At 37.8% G+C, this 21,775-nt stretch overlaps 1 protein-coding gene across 5 annotated transcripts in view; it reads left to right on the top strand.

Moving 5' to 3' along the window:
* Nucleotides 1-18,526, top strand: part of RNF145 (ring finger protein 145) — a 62,722-nt gene extending 44,196 nt beyond the window's left edge. For 4 of the 5 annotated variants that reach the window (XM_010807565.4, XM_010807566.4, XM_010807564.4 and 1 more), the window contains 5 exons: nt 3,200-3,340; nt 5,978-6,160; nt 12,918-13,065; nt 13,998-14,354; nt 16,795-18,525. In XM_010807565.4, coding sequence (XP_010805867.1) covers nt 3,200-3,340; nt 5,978-6,160; nt 12,918-13,065; nt 13,998-14,354; nt 16,795-17,292 — 1,327 coding nt within the window. In that variant the 3' untranslated portion in view covers nt 17,293-18,525. 5 annotated transcript variants of the gene reach the window in all.
* The last annotated feature ends 3,249 nt before the right edge of the window (nt 18,527-21,775 follow it).

Genomic DNA, 21,775 nt, shown 5'->3' with positions numbered 1-21,775 from the left:
ATTATTTTTTTAAATCTTAAGTCTTTAGAATCCATTTTCCACCTGTCTTTGTGAGCTTATCTAGACATTTAGACATTTCTGAATTTTCCATCTCAAGCCCTCAGAATCTGGCAGATGGGTCTACATCTTCGTTCCGTGACTCTTTAAAAGGAAACACTTTAAAAGGCAAGAAAGAAACTCCTCCTGGGAAGTAAATATAGGTGAATACAAGTTTTGAATTTAAGTTAATAGAGCCATTGTTCCCAGCCATCCAAAATGATGCGTACTATGCACTAAGTGGTATAGGGGAGGAGAAGCTTAAGACAGATTTATTCTCTTTAAGGAGCATGTTACTTATTAAGATTGAAAACATTAGGAAGTTAAATGACAATATCGATGACATGGGGTGATACCTATTTTGACAAATAAAATAACTTACTGGTACTGAGTCATATTTTGTGCTGAGACTTTTCATTAGAAAGTAGCTTCTATAAACATGGAATAAATTGATATCAAATATGTTTTAATGGCCAGCATGTTATTAAGTTGCACTGTTACTTGTTTTTAAGTATTACGGAAATTTTATTCAGAGTTTTTAAATGATCCAAAAAGTAACTGAATTTAAAGGGAAAGAGAGATACACAGTTCTGTGGTTAGGATAACCTAAATGTGGGCTGGGATTGGTCTTGTTTTAAACCAGATTATTATCCATTGCAACCTAGATAGCATATTAAAAAGCAGAGATATTACTTTGCCAACAAAGGTCCGTCTAGTCAAGGGTATGGTTTTTCCAGTGGTCGTGTATGGATGTGAGAGTTGGACTGTGAAGAAAGCTGAGTGCAGAAGAATTGATGCTTTTGAACTGTGGTGTTGGAGAAGACTCTTGAGAGTCCCTTGGACAGCAAGGAGATCCAACAAGTCCATCCTAAAGGAGATCAGTCCTGGTTGTTCATTGGAAGGACTGATGCTGAAGCTGAAACTCCAGTACTTTGGCCACCTGATATGAAGAGTTGACTCATCGTAAAAGACCCTGATGCTGGGAGGGATTGGGGGCAGGAGAAGAAGGGGATGACAGAGGATGAGATGGCTGGATGGCATCACTGACTTAATGGACATGAGTTTGGGTAAACTTCAGGAGTTGGTGATGGACAGGGAGACCTGGTGTGCTGCGATTCATGGGGTCCCAAAGAGTCAGACACGACTGAGCGACTGAACTGAACTGAACTGATTATCCATTGTGAAGCATGATCAAATGAAGCATAATATAGTGTAAGAGGCTTAACAAATCAAAAAGCTGTGAATGCTTTTGGGCTCATGGAGTAAGAAAATAATGCTGAGATTTTAGGTGAGGCTTAGACATCTTGCCAAATAATTTTCTTGTCTATTCCTTTTCCATACATGGGATAGATTGCTGCTTCTCAGTATAAGAAGGTTTTAATTTGTACTGGAGAAGTTCCTGTGTGGTTCTTTCGCATGCATCTCTAAGCATTGCTCGTTGTCCTTCTCGATGGTCTTGTGTGACAGTTTGTGTATGTGTGTATGTGTTGCCTTGCCAAAGAACAAGTTAACTTACAAAAAGGATCTCAAGTTTACCACAATACCCTAACTAAAACAAACCAACAAAACACAGCAAACAAGCTGAAAAGCAAAAAGAAGGGATTTTTTGCAGCCAGGAAATAGAAACTAAAATCAATAAAATGTCTCATTGACAAGAGAAGGGAAGAAAAATTTTATAAATTTCCCGACCTCTTTCACTTCCCCAAAGCTAGGTTGAAACCTTTTGTGTTCTTTATTATACTCTTTTGAAAAATGGCACCACACTCTTTTAAAGTAAGACTGAAAGAATGTGCTCCTCTTGAAAACGTAATTAAATTGTACTGTTTGGGTGTAAAAGATTTCTTTAAATATAGATGGACACAAGAAAAGAGAAACTGTATGACCATACAGTAAAATTTTTAGACTTTTCCAATGGGAATGAAGTAAAATTTTTAGTGTTATTTATAGCCATGATCCTCATATTTTTAAATTACTGGGCAATTTGTTGAAACATGTTATATAATGATTTTTCTGAGAAAAATGTCAAACATTGCAGAAATTAGATGTATAAGAATGCCATAAAATTTTTTATTCTTTAGCTGTGAACTATCATGATCAGCTCCTAAAAACCAAACTTTTTTTTTCCACATCATAATGCACACTGGTCTACATGAAATTAGATGTTTTCACATAAAAAGTAACTTTAAAAGCAGTTTAAAGTAGCAGAGGTAAAATAATGGTAAAATGCAAAAGTAGCAGAGGCAAGGAGCTACAGAGTGAAGGGCAGATACTGATTTGCCTGAATGAATTCCTCATCAGTGCAAATGAAATTCTTCATTGAAATTTTAAAACTTGAGATACTATGCTTTGAACCTTTTTTATTAGTTGCTTTGTAAATACTAAATCCAAATTAATGGTATATAATGTTACATATATTTGCAAAATACTTGTTAAATTATTTTCTAATGTGTTCAATGAAAGTATTGACTGTATTTCTATAAAACATGAAAGTATTTTCAAGATTTAGTGTAAGTCCAGTTCTCCTTATTAAAAATTGGTATTAAAATTATTTTTAAATGGTCTTGGGCCTCTTCTTGGACTTAACTTTTGAAATAACCCAGAAAAGAATGCATTTACCTAAACATAAGTTCAAGTATAAAGCACTTAAAGCCACTGTTGGAGTGAGAGATGTTGGGAGCTGCAGTGTCAACATAGGCCCTGTAACAGTGTGATCAAAGAAGGCATTTTGATGAGTAACCACATTAGCAGTACAGCCTGATCAATTTGAACAGCCAGAACTTTTCAGAAGGAAAAATGGGCAACCATATGAGTTTCCTTTGAATATTATCAGTATGTTAATTAAATATTTCTTAAGCTTTGAACAAGGTTTAGGCCCTTCAAGTTTTACTACCTTTGAAGGAGATGATAGATAAATAAAAATAAAAGACTATTTCGGATTTGGTGCTATATACTAAATATTTGCCAAAGAGAAAATGAGGTTAGGATAATAATGAGAGTGGATTTAAATTAGTGTAACAGAGTGGTTAGGTGATCTCATCTCAGATTTTGAGTGTTTTCATTGAGGGTAAGATCAAACTTCGTGGTTATTTAAAGGCCTAAGATGTTTTAACTTTAGGTTAACAATTTTTATCTGTCAATATCCCCCCCTCCTTTTTTTTTCTAGTATTGCTGAATGCTGCAGCACTCCTTACTCACTTTTGGGTTTGGTCTTCACGGTTTCTTTTGTTGCCTTGGGTGTTCTGACACTTTGCAAGTTTTACTTGCAAGGTTACCGAGCTTTCATGAATGATCCTGCCATGAATCGGTAAGTTCTTTGCTCCGAACAGCTCTAAAAATTTAAATTTTATCTAACTTAAAGAAATAATGATGAATTTCTTTGTTGATGAATTTTAGAGGAAATGGAATTTTGAGGACTTTTTCTGGGGAAATGGTTGCTATATTTGGGTTAACATGCTATTAAAAAAACCCTAAATTTCTATGTATAAAAGATTGTATTTTTATTGTATGTACATAACATGTATATTAGATACTTTTCCTTTCTTAGATTTATTTAAGAGATTTTTGATAGCTTTTTCCCATTTTGAATTTGTGTCACTCTGCTAAAATCAGATTTCTATATTGGGTACTCCCTTAAAGATTTGTATTTTTTATATTTGAACATAATTTTTATACCAATTGAAGTTTCAAAAGACACATTAATGAGGATGCAGAATAGTTATTCCAGTTGTTACTAAATCACTGAGATCTGGTATTAGGAAGCTATCTCTAGAACTTGTCATGATTCCTGTTACCTTAATTAATATAGAGGTTTACTGATTTTATTTAAGTTTACATAACCTCTTGAAGTATTTAAATCTTTATGGGATATTTCAGAAGTAGTAGATGCCGAGTACCTTGTAAATTGAGAGGAAATTTTTATTTTGTTGTATATTAGTTTTTTGAAGACAGAAAAGAAAAAAACATATGCTCCATAATTTTCCTGCCAGTCCCAGCTAACACCTTTATAATGAAAAGAGTGGGTGGGAGCAAGAAAGAAAAATAATTCTTGTTTAAGTTCACAAAATTCATACCATTCAAAGAGCACTAAAGGGAAAATGACAACTTTCTCCTCCTACTTCCCATTTCCCCTGCACAAAGATAACAGCTACAGGTGGTGATTTAAAAAATTTCTTATAGGGAAAAGTATATATATATACACATATATATATATTCTTTTCCACATACTATACACATTGTTCTGTACCTTAGTTTGTCATGGGTTAGATAGATTTCTTATATTTTGTTTTTATGTCAACACATCAAATACATCTCATTCTTTTTGATGAATGCATATTATTACAAAAATAATGTGTCTCTTTTTTTTTTTTTGCTATTTAAATAATGGTACTATCAGTATCTTTGTTCACGTCTCTTTTTTAAAACCCTTACATAGGAAAATTTTAAACCAAAAAAGTTGAGAAAATAGTAAAGTGAACCCCCATGTATGTACCCAGCACCCATCTCCAGTGATGTGGCCAGGGTGCTGTGTATCCCATCCATTCCACTTGTTTTGTCCCATAACTTGGCTGCATTTGTTTGAAGCAAATTCCAGATACAGTATTATTTTACCTCTGAATCTTTTAGGAAAAAAATGTAACTACAATAGAGCATTCATTTCTAATGGAAGAATTCCTTGACATCAGATACCCAGTTGGTGTTTGTAGTTCCTTAATTATCTGCCTGAATTGTAAAAAACATTTTGTTTGCTCAATTCAGGATCCAAATAAGGCCCATATTTCAGAGGTTGGGTATGCCTGTCAAGTTTCTTTCAATATTTAGGTCCCTGTTATCTCTATATTTTTTCCCTTTAATTTTATTTGTTGAAGACATCAGATTGTTTGTCCTACTTAATTTTTCATGGATTTTACTGATTATATCCCCATAACACATAACGTGTTCCATTATTCACTTTTTCGTATCTGTATATCCTAAAAATCTTTTTGTACTACATCCATAGGGTAAATTACCAGTAAGATTATTGAATTGAAGGGTATGTAATTTTAAATTTATTAGCAAATTCTTCTCCAGAAATGTTTTACCTATTTATATCTCAACATTAGTTGGCTCATATTTTTTTACATTCCTTGTCAGTACTTTGATCATCAAACTTTGAAATATTTGCTAATTTGTGGATTTGAAAACTGTACCTGTCCTTTGCTCATTTCTCATTTATTTGCCAGATCCTTCAGAATTCAAGTCATTGGGATAAAAAGGTCTTAGGACTTTGTATATATATTCCATAAAGAAATTGAATTTCAAAAAAAGTATTTGTATTTATGTCTCTGGTTCTTATGGACTTCTTAAAGAGACATTTGCTACCCAAAGATTATACAGACATTCACCTAATGGTTCTGTATTTTATAATCAGGAGACAGTTCATAACACATGTGCTAAGTCGCTTCAGTTGTGTGCGACTGTTTGAGATCCTGTAGACTGTAGCTGGCCAGGGTCTCTGGAGTGGGTTGTCACTTCCTCCTCCAGGCAGTCTTCCTGACTCAGGGATGGAACCTGTGTCTCCTGCGTCTTCTGCATTGGCAGGCAGCATTAGCACCACCTGAGAAGCCCAGTTCATAATATGAGTGTATATAATTCAGTGGCTAGCTAGGAATGCTAGGGGTATCTGGCTCATTAGCAAAGCCTGGTTAGAGCACTTTTACTTATCTTAGACATTGCTTTAGTTCTCCTCACTGTATGCTGAAATTATAGCTATTATGTTTTGCACATGTAGTGATACATTATGATTATATATTACTACATTGACATTAATATTCTGACCAGGTGTTTTGTCTAAGAATAGAACAGAAATATGTAACAATAGTCTAAGCCTCTGGATTATTTTCTCTCAAAATTAAATGTGATTCTGATTACTGTTTTTTTTTCCCGAAAATGTACGCTTTTCCAGGGGCATGACAGAAGGAGTTACGCTGTTAATCTTGGCGGTGCAGACTGGTCTGATAGAACTGCAGGTTGTTCACCGGGCATTCCTGCTCAGTATTATCCTTTTCATTGTTGTAGCTTCTATTCTTCAGTCTATGTTAGAGATTGCAGATCCTATTGTTTTGGCGCTGGGAGCATCTAGAGACAAGTAAGAAACTTCCTAAAAGACATTTTTGTTGTATTCTTTACATGAGTTCATTGCCTGAAGATTTAGATATTGCTTAGATACAGAAGATAATATGAATAATTGGTATTAGCTTATTAACAAATTTATTTTTTTTAATATGTGTTTGACTTTTCTGTTGTTTTTCCTTCAATATTTCTATAGTTAAAAGTCGCATTAAAGGCTAAGTAATTTACACATCAGCTTTTCTTCTTCGGAGAAATGTAACACTTTTTTATATTTATCCAGTTTTGAAATAATATAAAGCATAAAATTTAGTCCAGTAAATGTAACAAATAATATACAGTTTTATTCTGTGTACTAAAGTACTAAGGAGAAGAAACATTGAGGAACTACAAACAAAGAAGAGAAAAATAAAGGTTGTCAAGCATTAATGAAGTTTTTACAGTCTTATCTGATGGCTTGTTTGCAACTAACTGAGGTTATAATGGGGATTCTTGACACCTTATGGGACCAACTGGATTCAAATTCATTCATCTCATATTACAAAAATTTTCTGAATGAATAAAAGCCAATTATGATTTAGCTCTTTAAGATACCATTTTGGCTTATGGTAATTTATATAAGGACATGCTCTAAAGAATTGCTTAAATTCAGTGCCACTATTTTTTTCCAGCATCCTTCTGTACATTCTGATGATTGAAATAACCTGATTTAATTGCTTCTTTGGTGGTACATTATGAGTAAGGGAGCAGGCAGCCTTGGTGGAGATAGAATTTTGACAGAAGAGTTTAAAAACACTCCAAATTAGGTTTACCTTTCTATCCCTGTATCCCAGATTGTCAAACATTCTGAAAACTTTCTCAAGTGGTAAAATGGCTGAAAGAGTCAATTTAAATAAACTCTTGGATATGTTTCAGATAATTTAAATCATTATAGTTATTTGAGATTTGGTTTTGAGGTTTAGAATTTCTCAATAGAAGCTTTTAAGATGTTGAATTCAATGGTGAACTCAGTTAAATAGTCATTTAAATTGTTTTGACCAAAGTTCAATTACTCTTCTGTCATCTCTGGCAGTATCCTTTAGTATTATTAACTATACTAGTTAGAAGACTAATACAATACTATAGAAAGTTTGGGAAAGAGGAAAACAGATCATAATTTCAGTGCCATAAGGATCAGTAAATCCAGTTCTGGGTCTTTCCAGGGTGCTGAACTAGCGTCGTTACTGACTTCTTCCCTCTGAGATCAAGTGCAGAGGAAGTTTAGAGGGAAAGGAGCAGGACTGAGAAGCCCTGTGTGTGGGTGTGGAGTGGCAATTTTGGATGGGTGTCACTGTTACTCTTGTTTGTATATAGCAGCATTATTAGCCTGAGGCAAGTGAAGCTCCTGGCTGTGTGAGGATGAGATGGGAATGAACAATTGGGTTCTGTTCTTTCCCATGAATTAAATGGCAATACGTTTTTTTTTTTTTTTTTTTTTTTAATGAAATGGAAAAGTTGTGAGAAAAATATAACGTACCAGACCTGACTCAGGAATTGAAAAGCTTGGCTAGTTCTGTAACTGTTACAGAAATGGAAACAAAAGGTAAACATCCTGACCCAGGTGGCTTTACAGGCGAGGCAAGTGCTGCCAGACATCCAAGGAGCAGATATCCATGCTTTAAACAGACTTCCAAATCATAGAAAGAACCTTCCTCCCAGCCCTTCCCCTTCTTTGAAGCCAGTATAAATCCATATTGAAATCAAAACAGACAACTTGAGAAAGATAAAGTTTATTTCACTCACAACAGGAGATACTATGATGTTTTTATAATAATTGACTCAGGTACAGACAACTTGACCAATGGAATGGAGCCCCCAAGCAAGTCCATATGTATATGGACCTTTGGTGCATGACAGAAGGGGCATGTCAGGTGATGGGGGCAGGTGGTCGTGTAATGTAGCTGGAAAAAAAATGATTTCTATTTGGAAAAGCATGGAATTGGATTCCTGTCTCATAGCCATAAACAAAAGAATTAGCTCCAAAATTGTAGAGACTTAAATGTCGAAATAAAAAATTAAATCTGCATAGAGTAGTATATTTTAGACCTTCAAGGAGGAAAAAAATTTGTTAAACTGATGGAGCTGGTTGTGAAAAGACTAAGAATGACGATGATTATGAAAGAAAAGTGATAAATCTAATTATTAAAATTAATAACATTTTCTAAACCTAAAGGTAACTTAAATTAGACATGATGGTTACAAACTGGGAGAAGATATTTATAGTATTCACACTTGCCCAAGAATTAGTATCTAGAATATATAAACAACTCAGATCATTGAGTGAAGTGGCTAAAATCAGGCTTTTAGTGAAAGAGCAAACAATGACTATGAAGAGAGGTTCACTGTTTTTAGTGGTCAAAGAAATGTGAATCAAGACCTCTCTGAGTTACTGTTTTGAATCCATGGAAGTGTCAATGAATAAATAATAGAAAGGAAACAAGAAAGGGGGAGGGACTTGGCGGTAGTCCAGTGTTTAAGACCGTGCGCTACCAAAGCGTGAAGCCTGGGTTCAGTCCCTGGTCAGGGAACTAGATCCCATATGCTGCAACTAAGACACAGAACAGCCAAATAGATAAGTAAACTTTGTTAAAAAATTAAAAAGGAGAGAGAGAGAAGAATGTCAGCTGATATCTAAGGTAGAAGGAAACATAGGTCCTAGGATGTTAGGTTTCTGGTGAGAATGTAAATTAGTGTAATCACTTTGGAAAACTAGCATTTTCTCCTATGTACATACTCAAGACATTTTGCACATGTTCAGGAGGGACATGTAGAAGAATGTTCATAGCACAATTTCACGATACCAAAAACCTGGGAGCAAATCATACACTAATCAGACAGGAAAGGGGGTGAATCAGTGTGATAATAGACACAGTGGAATGTTAAAAGCATTAGTGACACATTAAGCATTATGAATGGTTCATAGCAGTATATAAGTAAATCAAGAAAGATGACAATATAGAATGTCATTTTTATGTTAGAATTTTAAAATACACTCTTTAGGAATACATGTGGATGAAACAGCACTATAGAAAAGGAAGTAATCAAGTGAGTGAAGAGCACAGGATTCATGAAATGGTTTCATTGGGTGAAGGGAGGCAGGTCCTGGAATAGGCCAGCTGCCTCATGCTTAGAGTAGATTATGGTCCAGACCCTCTCTTTTTTACGGAGAGATGGGTTCAGGAGTGCTTGTTACAGTTTCAGTTCAGTTCAGTCGTTCAGTTGTGTCCGACTTTTTGCGACCCCATGGACTGCAGCATGCCAGGCTTCCCTGTCCATCACCAACTCCCAGAGCTTGCTAAAACTCATGTCCATTGAGTCGGTAATGCCATCTAACCATCTCGTCCTCTGTTGTCCCCTTCTCCTTCCACCTTCAATCTTTCCCAGCATCAGGGTCTTTTCCAGTGAGTCAGTTCTTCACATCAGGTGGCCAAAGTATTGGAGTTTCAGCTTCAGCATCAGTCCTTCAGGTGTAAATACTTCAGGTGTAAATCCTTCAGGTGTAAATACTTAGGGTGTAAATGCCTTTTAAAGTTTAGGTATTTAAAATTGCTGATTGGATTATTATTAATAACTAATAAAAAGAGGGACTTGCACAGACCAATAAAGATAGTGTATTCTGAATCAAAGATTATGATTAATTCAGTTAACTGCACTGGGGATTGAAAAAGGGAAATGAAGAATGTCCTAAGTCTCCAAGTTAGAAGAACTATTAAAAGATGATACCGAAACACTACTTGTCTCTGTTACAAAGGAGGTAATTATTAGGGGGACATCCTCACGTGTCTTTGGCATTGGTTGGACTAGAGGTAATTTCCAGTGTTTAACTTAAAAAGGTGCCTCAGATAGTTTTAGCTATAGATATAATTGCTACTTTTATCTGTAAATTTGATTATGGTTGTTAGCATGGAATTTTACAACTATAGTTTATTTATTCAAATTATATAGCAGATTTTTAAATGATCAACATTTAAATGAAATGGACTGAGGTGAATTAAAAAAACTATTTTTCACTGTGTAGTACTTAACCTGTTAATGGAACGAATTTCCAGTGTCACTTTATGCTATACTTTTTACTTTTAATTTTAAATTAGATTTTTGTTTAATTTTAACTGAAATAAGGATATATATGTATATAATGTTTGTGTGTGTATAAAACAGAAATTAGACATAGGTTAAAACTGTTAGCATAGTTTTGTATTTATTTTTCTATGTACATGTATAATATGTAAATATATACCTACATTATGTAAGTGGATCATAGCTCGCTTGATTTTGAAAAATACGCTTAAAGTTTTCAGGCAAATTGCCCTATTATAGCTGTTGTTACAATAATTCCTTTCTGTCTGCTTTTTTTTTTTTTAAATAAAAGTTTGGAATCTCAAAGCAGAGCTACAGTGGCAGTTTGTTTGTCCCTTAACATCTCATAAGAAACAAGTTTGACAGGAAAAGTTGTAAAACACTTTCCAAAGTACCTCGCTTTAACTTTAACCACAATGATAATTGATGTTCTTCTAATTAGAATTGCTGATGTGGACAGTCCTACACACTACAGTACTTGTGTGCTTTCTTTTCCTCCCCCGCCCTGTGTTATAATAAAGGTAGGGAGGATGATTTATGCTACTACTCTGTCTCCCTTGCAATACTTTGAATGGATCTGAGAACATATCATAGATGCTGATATTTAATTAAAGCAGCATAATTTTGTTGTAGCCATGAACTTTAAATTATTTTGGTTGAAATTCATGTTTTCTTATAATGTTTTTAAATAATCTGGGTTTGTTTTATAGGAAATCATTAAATGATTTAAGTCTCAGTGTTCAGTTTACATAGATTATAATTGTGTTTTGTTTTTAAGAGAGGGGACAGCTGTTTGGGGCTCACGCTGATTTCTAGATTTGTGGTCCTTATGTTACAAAATTACTCCAGCTTTGGCTTTTATTTGTCCCAGTAAGTGGAATTACCCAGAATCTTTTTAAATCCCTTGTTGGAGTAATAAGTCATTCCATCATCAAGTGGCTTAATAAATTGAATATATTGGGTTGGCCAGAAAGTTTGTGTTCAGATTTTTCCCTAATGGCATGGAAAAACTGGGCTGAACTTTTTGGCCAACCCAATATAAAGTAAGCAATAAATTTGTAAGAGGTGAAAATCATACCTACCTTTTTTTTTTTTTTGCATAGAGTTTTTCAAAGTTCTGCTTAAGAAAGTTGCTGTTGGAGGGTTGTGTCATTTTTCTTTTAGAAATCGATATACAGTCTGTATTAAATTTGGAATATATTTAAGGAATTATCTATTAGAATATTACAGTGTATGAAGATGTAAACAAAAGAAAAGATTATGTTCCTTTTTTGGTGGTAACCAGGGAGCTCCTGCTGTCTATTCCACTATTGATAGTAAGGAGGGTTCAAATGGAACCAAAAGCTGAAATCTAAGGAATCTCTTGATATGTTGTGTGTGTTAAAAGCATAACATTATATGTGTAACTATTCTTGTGTGTAATAATTATGGTAAGCTTTTGTCCTGCTTACATCATAGGGCTTTGCACTTGAGTGGATAGATGGGTAGGTAAGAAAAGGTAGTCATAGATGGAAAGTAGTTTGAAAAATTTCAAGCAGAAATAATTTTCAGGTTTTATTTGGCACTTACTTCAAACATGACTTTGTGCTCAGGAGCTGGAGTTATCATATTTTTCAAGCAGTTTAAATTTGGACAGTAGGACTTTTTTTTGTTAATGTTTATACATATATAAAAATATGTTTAATTAAATAATATAAAGTAAAAATATAAATAAAGGTATTTAGATGTATATGATATATAAAATACATATTATATATACATATATATTGAAAGAAACAGTGCTTCAGTTCATTGTATGATTGGTACAGGTGTTAAGAATTCTTAGAGGGTAGGTAATTCCTGGGGAAAAAATTACATTACCTGTATAAATACATTTGTTTAGCTTGAACTGATTGAAAGAGTTTAGAAAACAAGATGGGATGGAGACATTTCTGGTGGGATGTTTAAGACTGTTTGTGTTTTTCTGGGAAGACAATTAGCCATCAGATGTTGATGAGTTTGAGCCAAAAAATTGGGAGTGGAGGCCCTCAGATTCGAGGCTAGGAAGTTTAGAGAAGGTATTGACAGTATTATGCTAGTTGAGCTTTAGGATGATTAATCTATTCAGGAATAGGGGCAAGAAGGGAGGACAATCAGCTAATAGGTCTTAGATTTCCATGGTTCCTAGTTTTTCCTCATCCTCAGCACACGTGAGGGGTAATATGCCTGTTCATCGAGGGCCATTCCTTTCAGTAACACTGCACTTAATGGCCACACAGATGGCCGGAGAGATTTTCATCAAGGGTGTTGCGGGTGAGGAGAGGATGTCATGACTTAAGAAAGCAAATTACTGTCAAACCTGTTAAGGTTTAATGCTGTGAAAGCCTGAAATTGCTTTGAAATTGCTAGGAGTGGGAATGAGACTGAAAGCAAACTATTGAGGAAAAAAAAAAAAGAATTGGTAGTACTTGGCAACTGACTGAGTGCCCCAGGTTAAGGGAAAAGAAATCAGTCATGTTCTTGGAAGTACGATGCCTTGGACATGACTTGCCCTGAAATCTAGCCCTGTGACTTGGAGAAGGGTGTGTGGTAAAATGTTGTGAAATTGAAGCATGGCATAAGACCTGTGGGTTATCCTGCTGGGTGACAGACACATTAAAAGAATACTTTTCTTTCTTCAGGAGTTTATGGAAACACTTCCGTGCTGTGAGCCTTTGTTTATTTTTACTGGTATTCCCTGCTTATATGGCTTACATGATTTGCCAGTTTTTCCACATGGATTTTTGGCTTCTTATTATTATTTCTAGCAGCATTCTCACCTCTCTTCAGGTAAGTCCAGGATTAATGAACTTTGTATAATAAATAACTTTCTTATTTTTCCTTTCAGAAAAGGAATTACAAACTTTTTAAAAATTAACAATTAGAAGTGGACTTTTTAGGTGATTCCTTCCCATGCTCTTTACTAGAGGTTATTGAAGTACTAGGCCAATCTAAGTCACTGCATTTTTTTAATCAAGATTATTAAACTTTGCAGTATCTCTTTTTCAAAATGGTATGGCATAGAACTGTCATGAAAACCTTAAATAGATAAGTAACTATAAAATATTAAGATTTTAGTGCTTGTTTGGAACACATTTTTAAGTAAATGTCTATTTGAAAATATCCATAATTTCATAATGTATATAAATGTATGATATCTGTGTATGTATTACAGAGATATGATGTACACAGACATGATACATAGACATGTACTTTACACACACATATACACACAAACTATTACCATGGAATAAGCTTATACATATATATTACCATGGAATAAGCTTATACAATAAGCTTATTGTAACTTGCAGGTGGAGCTTGGTTGCCTAATCAGTAACAAATAAGAATGCGGCACTGGTGATACAGATTTATTCATTGTTCCTTGTAGAAGTAAAGGTTCTTCGAAAGTTGAGGAACAGGCGTGAATAACAGAATTAGGAAAATTCAGGTAGAATTTTGAGGGCTTGGAGAGCAGGGGAAAGGATAAGTCAGAGAAGACTGATTACTAATCAGAATCATCATTAGGAAAGTTAACTCAGGGTCCTTTTCAGTATCAAAGATCTGCATTACTGAGATCACCCACATTTTAATTACATCACTGTCTCCTCTGCACATTAAATCTAGCATCCTAGAGGTATTAGTAATATGTTATTTTTTTAAGTCTGTGAAAAACTTTTTGTAGTGATTATATGCATACCTTTTTTTTTTTTTCTCCCCAGGTTCTCGGAACACTTTTTATTTATGTCTTATTTATGGTCGAGGAATTCAGAAAGGAGCCAGTAGAAAACATGGATGATGTCATCTACTATGTGAATGGCACTTACCGCCTGCTGGAGTTTCTCGTGGCCCTGTGCGTGGTGGCCTATGGCGTCTCAGAGACCATCTTTGGAGAATGGACAGTGATGGGCTCAATGATCATCTTCATCCATTCCTACTATAATGTGTGGCTTCGGGCCCAGCTGGGGTGGAAGAGCTTCCTGCTCCGCAGGGACGCTGTGAATAAGATTAAATCTTTACCCATTGCTACGAAGGAGCAGCTGGAGAAGCACAACGATATTTGTGCCATCTGTTATCAGGTAACTCTTGCAGTAAGAAGCCATTTGGGTGGGCCTGCGGGACTTTAACCACATTATCCAAATTCAAGTTAAATTTCCTGGGTGAAAAATAGTGGGCCTCAGAAATTATTAAAAACCTGATAAAATATTTCCAGTTTATTTCAAAAGTAAGTTTTAAATTTAGTCCCTGAAGTTCTAATTTACTGTTATTTTCAACATTGCTCACCCATAAATAAAGGAAAAACAGGTCAGGTGTATTTTATATTTACTCCTGAATATATATAAATATATATAGTATATACACACTCACACATATGTATGTACTATCAAATATAGACTAACAATCAGGAGTCAGCAACTTCTGAAAAGTGGTGTGCCAAGATTCTGACTCTTTCCCTTCTGGTATTTCCAGGGTGGGGAATAAATGTTCATTGATACAGTTAGTGTAGGTGGAGAGAGTAGTGCTTCTCTATAGTTGAGGGGTGTCTGAGGTGAGTGCAGGCTCTGTGTGGAAGTGGGGGCAGGAGATACAGTAGAGGCAGCCAGTCGGTGTACATTACAGGTGGCCTCCGTGACGTCTTTGGTACAAGAGCCCTCCGTAGAGGATGACTGCCTTCTATCAGGAATTGAAAGATAGTATTTAAATCAGCTTGGAGATAGAGCAATAACATACAACAGCCCTGGACTTGAGTCAGCAGTCACCTGTGCAGGAGGGTGACAGCAGCTTCTCAAGTTAAACCGTACTGTAGGAAATACGGGCAGAAATCCTGGGTGACAACACAAGCTGTTCCTGTACAGTCACTCTTAAAAAAGAGTGTAGGCTGACAGAAGGAAACTATAGATAGTATCAGGGGCTTCCCTCATGGCTCAGATGGTAAATAATCCACCCGCAACGCAAGGGACCTAGGCTCGATCCCTAGGTTAGGAAGATCCCCTGGAGAAGGGAATGGCAACCCACTCTAGTATTCTTGCCTGGAGAATCCCATGGACAGAGGAGCCTGCTGGGCTACAGTAAATGGGGTCACAAAGAGTCGGACACGATTGAGTGACTAAAAGTGTCAGTGAGTGTACAGGGGTTGGGACTTGCTCCAAGCTGCTTTATAGCATAGATGTTATGTGCTTGTGTGTTAAGACTGTCAGGAAGAGGAATTTTTCCCAATAGTAAAATTCAGCTGTCACTTTTTGATTGTTACTGGAGCATACTTGGGGTACTAGCAGAATATTTTCCAGGTTGGTTTTGCATTTGAGGGGATGGAGGAGCAGTGTAGATTCCCCCCAGATTAAGTGGCCGTTGTCTTCGTTCTGGCTCCTTTGTGCCCCGTAGCCTTGTAGGATGCAGGACAAAGCACGGCAGAGACAGATTTGAGGCACACTGGCTTCAGCTGCCGATGTCTAAGTATACCGTCTCTGGGACTCGAAAGTCCTCTTTTTGTGTTTCTCGTTGTCACATCACTTTTTTTGAGGTGCCTGGACTACCTGCTGACACCACACAGAAAACGAAACTCGAATCGCTTACCTTCCCAGCTGGCTGCTCTTCCTTGGATGGCTTTCTGCTTAAAAGTCCACTCCCAGGTGTTACTGGTTCTTGGCAAGGAATTTCTGTGATAGCCACAACTCCATGGTTTGGGACTTGAGACAAAATTAATGGTTGATTCACCAAATGTGTATTGTTATAATTTAAATTTCATATCCTCAGCCTTCCCTCCCCAAATATATCTCACACAGGGACTATTAGTGTAAAGTATACCACTGCTTATTCCAGTGGTTATTGAACCTAAATGTGCATGAAAGTCCCATGGGTGGCCTGCTGTACCTGTGGATTTGTGAATGCCATCTTCAGATAGCCAGATCAGAAGGTCTGGGATGGCCCCAGAATGTGCATGGTTAGCAAGCACTCCGGTGGTTCTGATGCATGCCAAGAAACACTGGCTTGTACTGTGGAAACTGGGATGTACATTGTCCCTGACGAAGTTGCCACTTCCTTGCCAATACCCTGGTGTTATGTGACTGATTTTGTCTCCTTGCCAATAATCTCATCATGGAATAATCTTTTGAGCTGTGTAGAAGCGAAAAATGGAGAAAGTCCCATCTTCATCAGACTTCCTGAAGTTCTGATTATACTCGTGGAGACCCAGTAATTGTACTGCTATAGTTTTATACCTTTGTGTTCACACTAAGACAGAACCCAGTTACGTAGGTCGTTTCTGCCTCATGTTTGGTTTTTACTTCCTTTTAGAAATTGCTTAGCCAGTGGTTCTTGTTTTGTTTGTATAAAGGGGTCTCTGATGGCAAGAGGATTATTACAAACATACACAGTGAGTTTTATTGTAAGATCTGTGTTACAGATTTTGTATGGAGACTTTGTAGGAAAGGAAAGGAAAGTTGGAACTAGAACACATGCGTAGCGGCAAAGGTTTTAGACAACAGACGTTCATGAGGTATCTCTTTCCCCCCTTTGTAGGACATGAAATCTGCCGTGATCACACCTTGCAGTCACTTCTTCCATGCAGGCTGTCTCAAAAAGTGGCTGTATGTCCAGGAGACCTGCCCTCTGTGCCACTGCCACCTCAAGAACTCCTCGCAGCTGCCTGGGTTAGGCGCTGATCCGGTTCCACAGCCTCCCGCCGGAGCCGAGCAGCACGCACTCCGGGGAGGTACCGAAGCCCCAGGCCAGGAGCTTCCTCAGGGGCCTAGGGCACAAGAAGGTTCTAGGGATAAGGACGTTCCACAGCCTCCTGCTGGAGCTGAGCAGCACGCACTCCAGGGAGGTACTGAAGCCCCAGGCCAGGAGCTACCTCAGGGGCCTGGGGCACAAGAAGGTTCTAGGGATAAGGATGAAGGCATTGCCAGAAGATCAGATAGCCAGGAAGGGACTTGTGATCCCAAGGAAAATCCTCCTGGTGCAGAAGATGAAGCTCTTCCTGTTGAGGTCGGCCTAGAAGAGAAGCAGCAGGAGTAGCACTTCACTCTCCGGAGATGACGTTAACTCATGGTGGGATCTGTGCTCAGATTTGAGAAGCGGATGTATGAGGTGATTAGGCAGGAAGCTTGACATTCCAAGGATCTAATCCAGGAAGTGCTCTCAGTGGAGACCCCCTGCTTTCATCCCCTTGACACTGGGGGAGGAAGTTTTGCAGTGTATGCTAATCAAAATGTATATATCCTATGCTGGTGTTCATCGGTAGAGGTTTGCCAAGAAAATTCAACCTCAGGAACTTCAGAAACAGCCCCTGATTTGTAAGGGATAAATAAAATCAGATTGGAGCATCTGAAAGGGGCTAAAGGAAGGAGGATGGCAAGCATGAGGACGGCACAGGAGGCAGCAGGCAGAGGTGGAACTGACCCTTCACTTTCTACGGAACAGGACCGTTCTTGTTACAGAGTATGAGTGGTGACCAGACCTTTTTCTCCGCCCCCTTTCCCCTCAGTTAATTGGAACTCAGTCAGGTGATTATCTGTACAGCACTGAAATGAAATCAAAGATGTAAAAGCATTGATTGTATTCAAAGATTGAAGCACGCTCATACTTCGTATGTGCTTTGGGGGAAGGGGTGGGTGGGCACGTGGGCCTTGCGGGTGCATTCATGTAATCCGAGACTCTTGAACTTTATGATGGAGTCTTCAATATTTTGATGTATATGAAACTTTTGTTAATACACTGTATACTGTGTTGGCTGTGTGAAGTAAACTAAAACTCTAATGAACACTTTGGAGTCCACATTAGTGTAGGAGACCAAAGTGGGAAGGGCTTTAGGGCACTGAGAAAGGCCCTGAGTGTACTTTCCAATCCTGTGTAATGTTTAATTCTTGGCAACTGAATCAAAGCAGTGTTAAATTATGGCAATATTTGCACTTGGGGAATGAGTACATAACGTATGATCACACTCTGCAAATGCCACTTTTAAAGCTGTTAATAGACTTTGCACCTTTTCTTTGACAAGGATGTGTCATATTTAAATTTTTACATTCATCATGGTTACAGGTAGAACTAGGGAGGGGGGAATGTAATTTTTTATGGGAATTTTGATATGAAAAGAAACTAGTCATTTATTTATACAATAGGCTTGGCTCAAAAAGTGTTTTTCAACTTGGTATTCCTAATGTGGGATGTGACTTTATTTTATTTTTAGTAGCAGATTTGGATGTAGACTGACATAGCTGAATGTCTTAATAAATTTAAATTTGAAGATAACAGTGTTTTATTCCTGTGGTGATTTTTACTGTAAAGTGTCTTGCTGAAATTCTTTTCTTAGGAGGTTTTGCTTATCCAACTGGGCTTCTGATATCTTGATCCCTGTCAGAAAATGCCCGGCAGATGGCAAAACTTTTTGACTGAAAAGGATCAGTTCTTTGCAATCTTCAACACTGCTGGCTGAGTGAGTTACAAGCAGGAATCAAGACAGATGGGAGAAACATCAGCAACCTCAGATATGCGGATGATACCACTGTCATGGCAGAAAGTGAAGAGGAACTAAAGAGCCTCTTGATGAGAGTGAAGGAGAGTGAAAGAGCTGGCTTAAGACTAAATATTAAAAAAACTAAGGTCCTGGCGTCCACCTCCATCTTGCATGGCAAATAGAAGGGGAAAAGGTGGAAGTAATGATAGATTTCCTCTTCTTGGGCACCAAAGTCACTGCGGATGGTTACTGCAGCCATGAAATCAGAAGTCGACTGCTTCTTGGCAGGAAAGCAATGACAAACCTAGACTGTTGAAAAGCAGAGACACTACTCTGCTGACAAAGGTCTGTAGAGTCAAGGCTACAGTCTTCCCAGTGGTCATGTATGGCTGTGAGAACTGGACTGTAAAGAAGGCAGAATGCCAAAGAATCGATGCCTTCAAACTGTGGTGCTGGAGAAGACTCCTGAAGTCCCTTGGACAGCAAGGAGATCAAACAAATCAGTCTTCAGTTCAGTTGCTCAGTTGTGTCTGACTCTGTGACTCCATGGATTGCAGCACGCCAGGCTTCCCTGTCTATCACCAACTCCCAGAGCTTGCTCAAACTCATGTCCGTTGAGTCGGTGATGCCATCCAACCATCTCATCCTCTGTCGCCCGCTTCTCCTCCCGCCTTCAATCTTTCCCAGCATCAGGGTCTTTTCCAGTGAGTCAGTTCCTCGCATCAGGTGGCCAAAGTATTGGAGCTTCAGCATCAGTCCTTCCAATGAATATTCAGGACTGATTTCTTTTAGGATTGATTGGTTTGATCTCTTTGCAGTCCAAGGCCTCTCAAGAGTCTTCTCTAATGCCACAGTTCAAAAGCGTCCATTCTTAGGCGCTCAGCTTTCTTTATAGTCCAACTCTCACATCCATACATGACTACTGGAAAAACCATAGCCTTGACTAGACAGACCTTTGTTGTCTTTGCTTTTTAAAATGCTGTCTAGGTTGGTCATAGCTTTTCTTCCAAGGAGCAAGTATCTTTTAATTTCATGGCTGCAGTCACCATCTGCAGTGATTTTGGAGCCCCCCAAAAATAAAATCTCCCAAATCAGTCTTAAGGGAGATCAACCCTGAATATTCACTGGAAGGACTGATGATGAAGCTCTAGTATTTTGGTCATCTGATTCGAACAGATGACTCATTGGAAAAGTCCCTGATGCTGGGAAAGATTGAGGGCAGGAGAAGAGGACATAGCAACCCACTCCAGTATTCTTGCCTGGGGAATCCCACAGACAGAGGAGTCTGGTGGGCTACGGTCCATAGAGTAAGACATGACTGAAGTGACTTGGCATGCATCCACAAACTCCACTTCAGGCTTACTGAGTCAACAACCTTTGGGGTAACCGAGAACATGCATTTCATAACTTCCTTCGTGATTCTATCCAACTAGCCTAACACCAGCATGGTTTTACATTTAGAAAGGAAGTGGCTAGACCAAAAGGAATTTCCAGGTGTAGCTGGAAGTTTCTCACTGTCCAGGCGATCCTGGTGAGGCAGAAAACAGAGCAGATGGCTCCCTCTGGTGGTATAGTTAGGCTGTTGAACATAGAGGTGATCTCAAATTTAAACCGCTATCAGCCCTTGTGTAAAAGGTAGCTTCCTGGTGCCTTGTTTGAAGGAATAAGATTGCATATGAAACTAAAATTATTTATGTCACAGTGAACTCGGCCATCCTTTGGCATCAAAGGATGCTGTCATGTAGACATAAAGTTCTCAGGTGTTTTCATGAAAATGGGGACTTCTTTGTCATCAGTTTCACAATACCATACACTTTTTAACCTCCTAAGAGCACAGAGACCTCAGTTCTACTTACCAAGTCACATGAGCCACTCAGTTCAACAGCCTGGTGGACAAATAACACAAATAATAATATCAACAATAATAAATATCAGTGCATATCCTTTGGTTTCAGTTGGGGGAGCAAGATTATGTTGCAGTTAAAAAAAAAAACCCTCAAGATATCAGTGCTTCAGAACAAAGGTTTACAACAAACACCGCACAAGTCCTGCACAGGTGAGGTGCTGTGTCTGGTACAGGCGCTCAGGTATCGAGGCTGAAGGAACCATCACGGTCTTGAACCTGCCTGGTGGTGACAGCAAAGTGAAAGGTTCTGGAAGGCTGTCCATGCTCCTCCTGGCAGTGGACCCATGTCTTCTCTGCTTACCACCCCATGGCCACAGCTGTGGTCCCATCCACACAAGACTGTGGAAGTTCAGTCTTCCTCCTGGGCCTGGAAAGAGAAGGCATCAATTGTGCTGACGACTGCCACACCTTGGTTGAAGCAACACTTAATTTCTTATTTACACATTATGTAAAATTTGGGAATACATCTGTGAATGGTTCAAAATATACCCATTGAGAACTTCTCCGACTTAATTTGTTCCTTGTTCTATATGCTGGGGTAGTGGCACTGTGTGACGCCATCCGCATTTCAAATTTCTATTTTCCACTCATTTTTTAAATGTGTCTTCAGCGCACAGCCAGACATTTGACTTAGGAAGAAGATATATAGTTTAACCACCTAGATTGTACTGCTGAGGAGAAAACCAGAAAATTAGATTCAATTTCCCTTCTATGATCCTTGATCAGATTAAGTGAGAAAACGGATCTTGTCTGCTTGATTGCCATTGTTTTTTAGACAATGCATGTGTCTTTCCACTCATCTGTTTTCTCTTAATAATGTTATTACCTTATGAACTTTGACATCAAAATTAGTACTACACAACAAACTGTCAAACTAGGTATCAACATATATTTCCACTTTGTGTTGCGTTTTGTTTTTTTGTGTGTACAACTGTTGTCCTAATGGTCTAAATCATGCTATTTGCACAGCGTGTCTCTAGAGGCCTGGTTTTCCAACGCTGAACGTGAGGGTCCCTGAAATCACTCATTAAGTCTTCTGTGTTTTCTCTTAAGAACATGCCCTGTTTTCATGAGCCTTTTACGTTGGAAACACTGCTTTCCCAGAAGGTTTTGACATATGTCAAAATGTGAATAGAAAT

Source organism: Bos taurus, chromosome 7, assembly GCF_002263795.3.
Source record: "Bos taurus isolate L1 Dominette 01449 registration number 42190680 breed Hereford chromosome 7, ARS-UCD2.0, whole genome shotgun sequence".
NCBI lineage: Eukaryota > Metazoa > Chordata > Mammalia > Artiodactyla > Bovidae > Bos > Bos taurus.
This window is presented reverse-complemented; position numbering and strand designations above follow the sequence as displayed.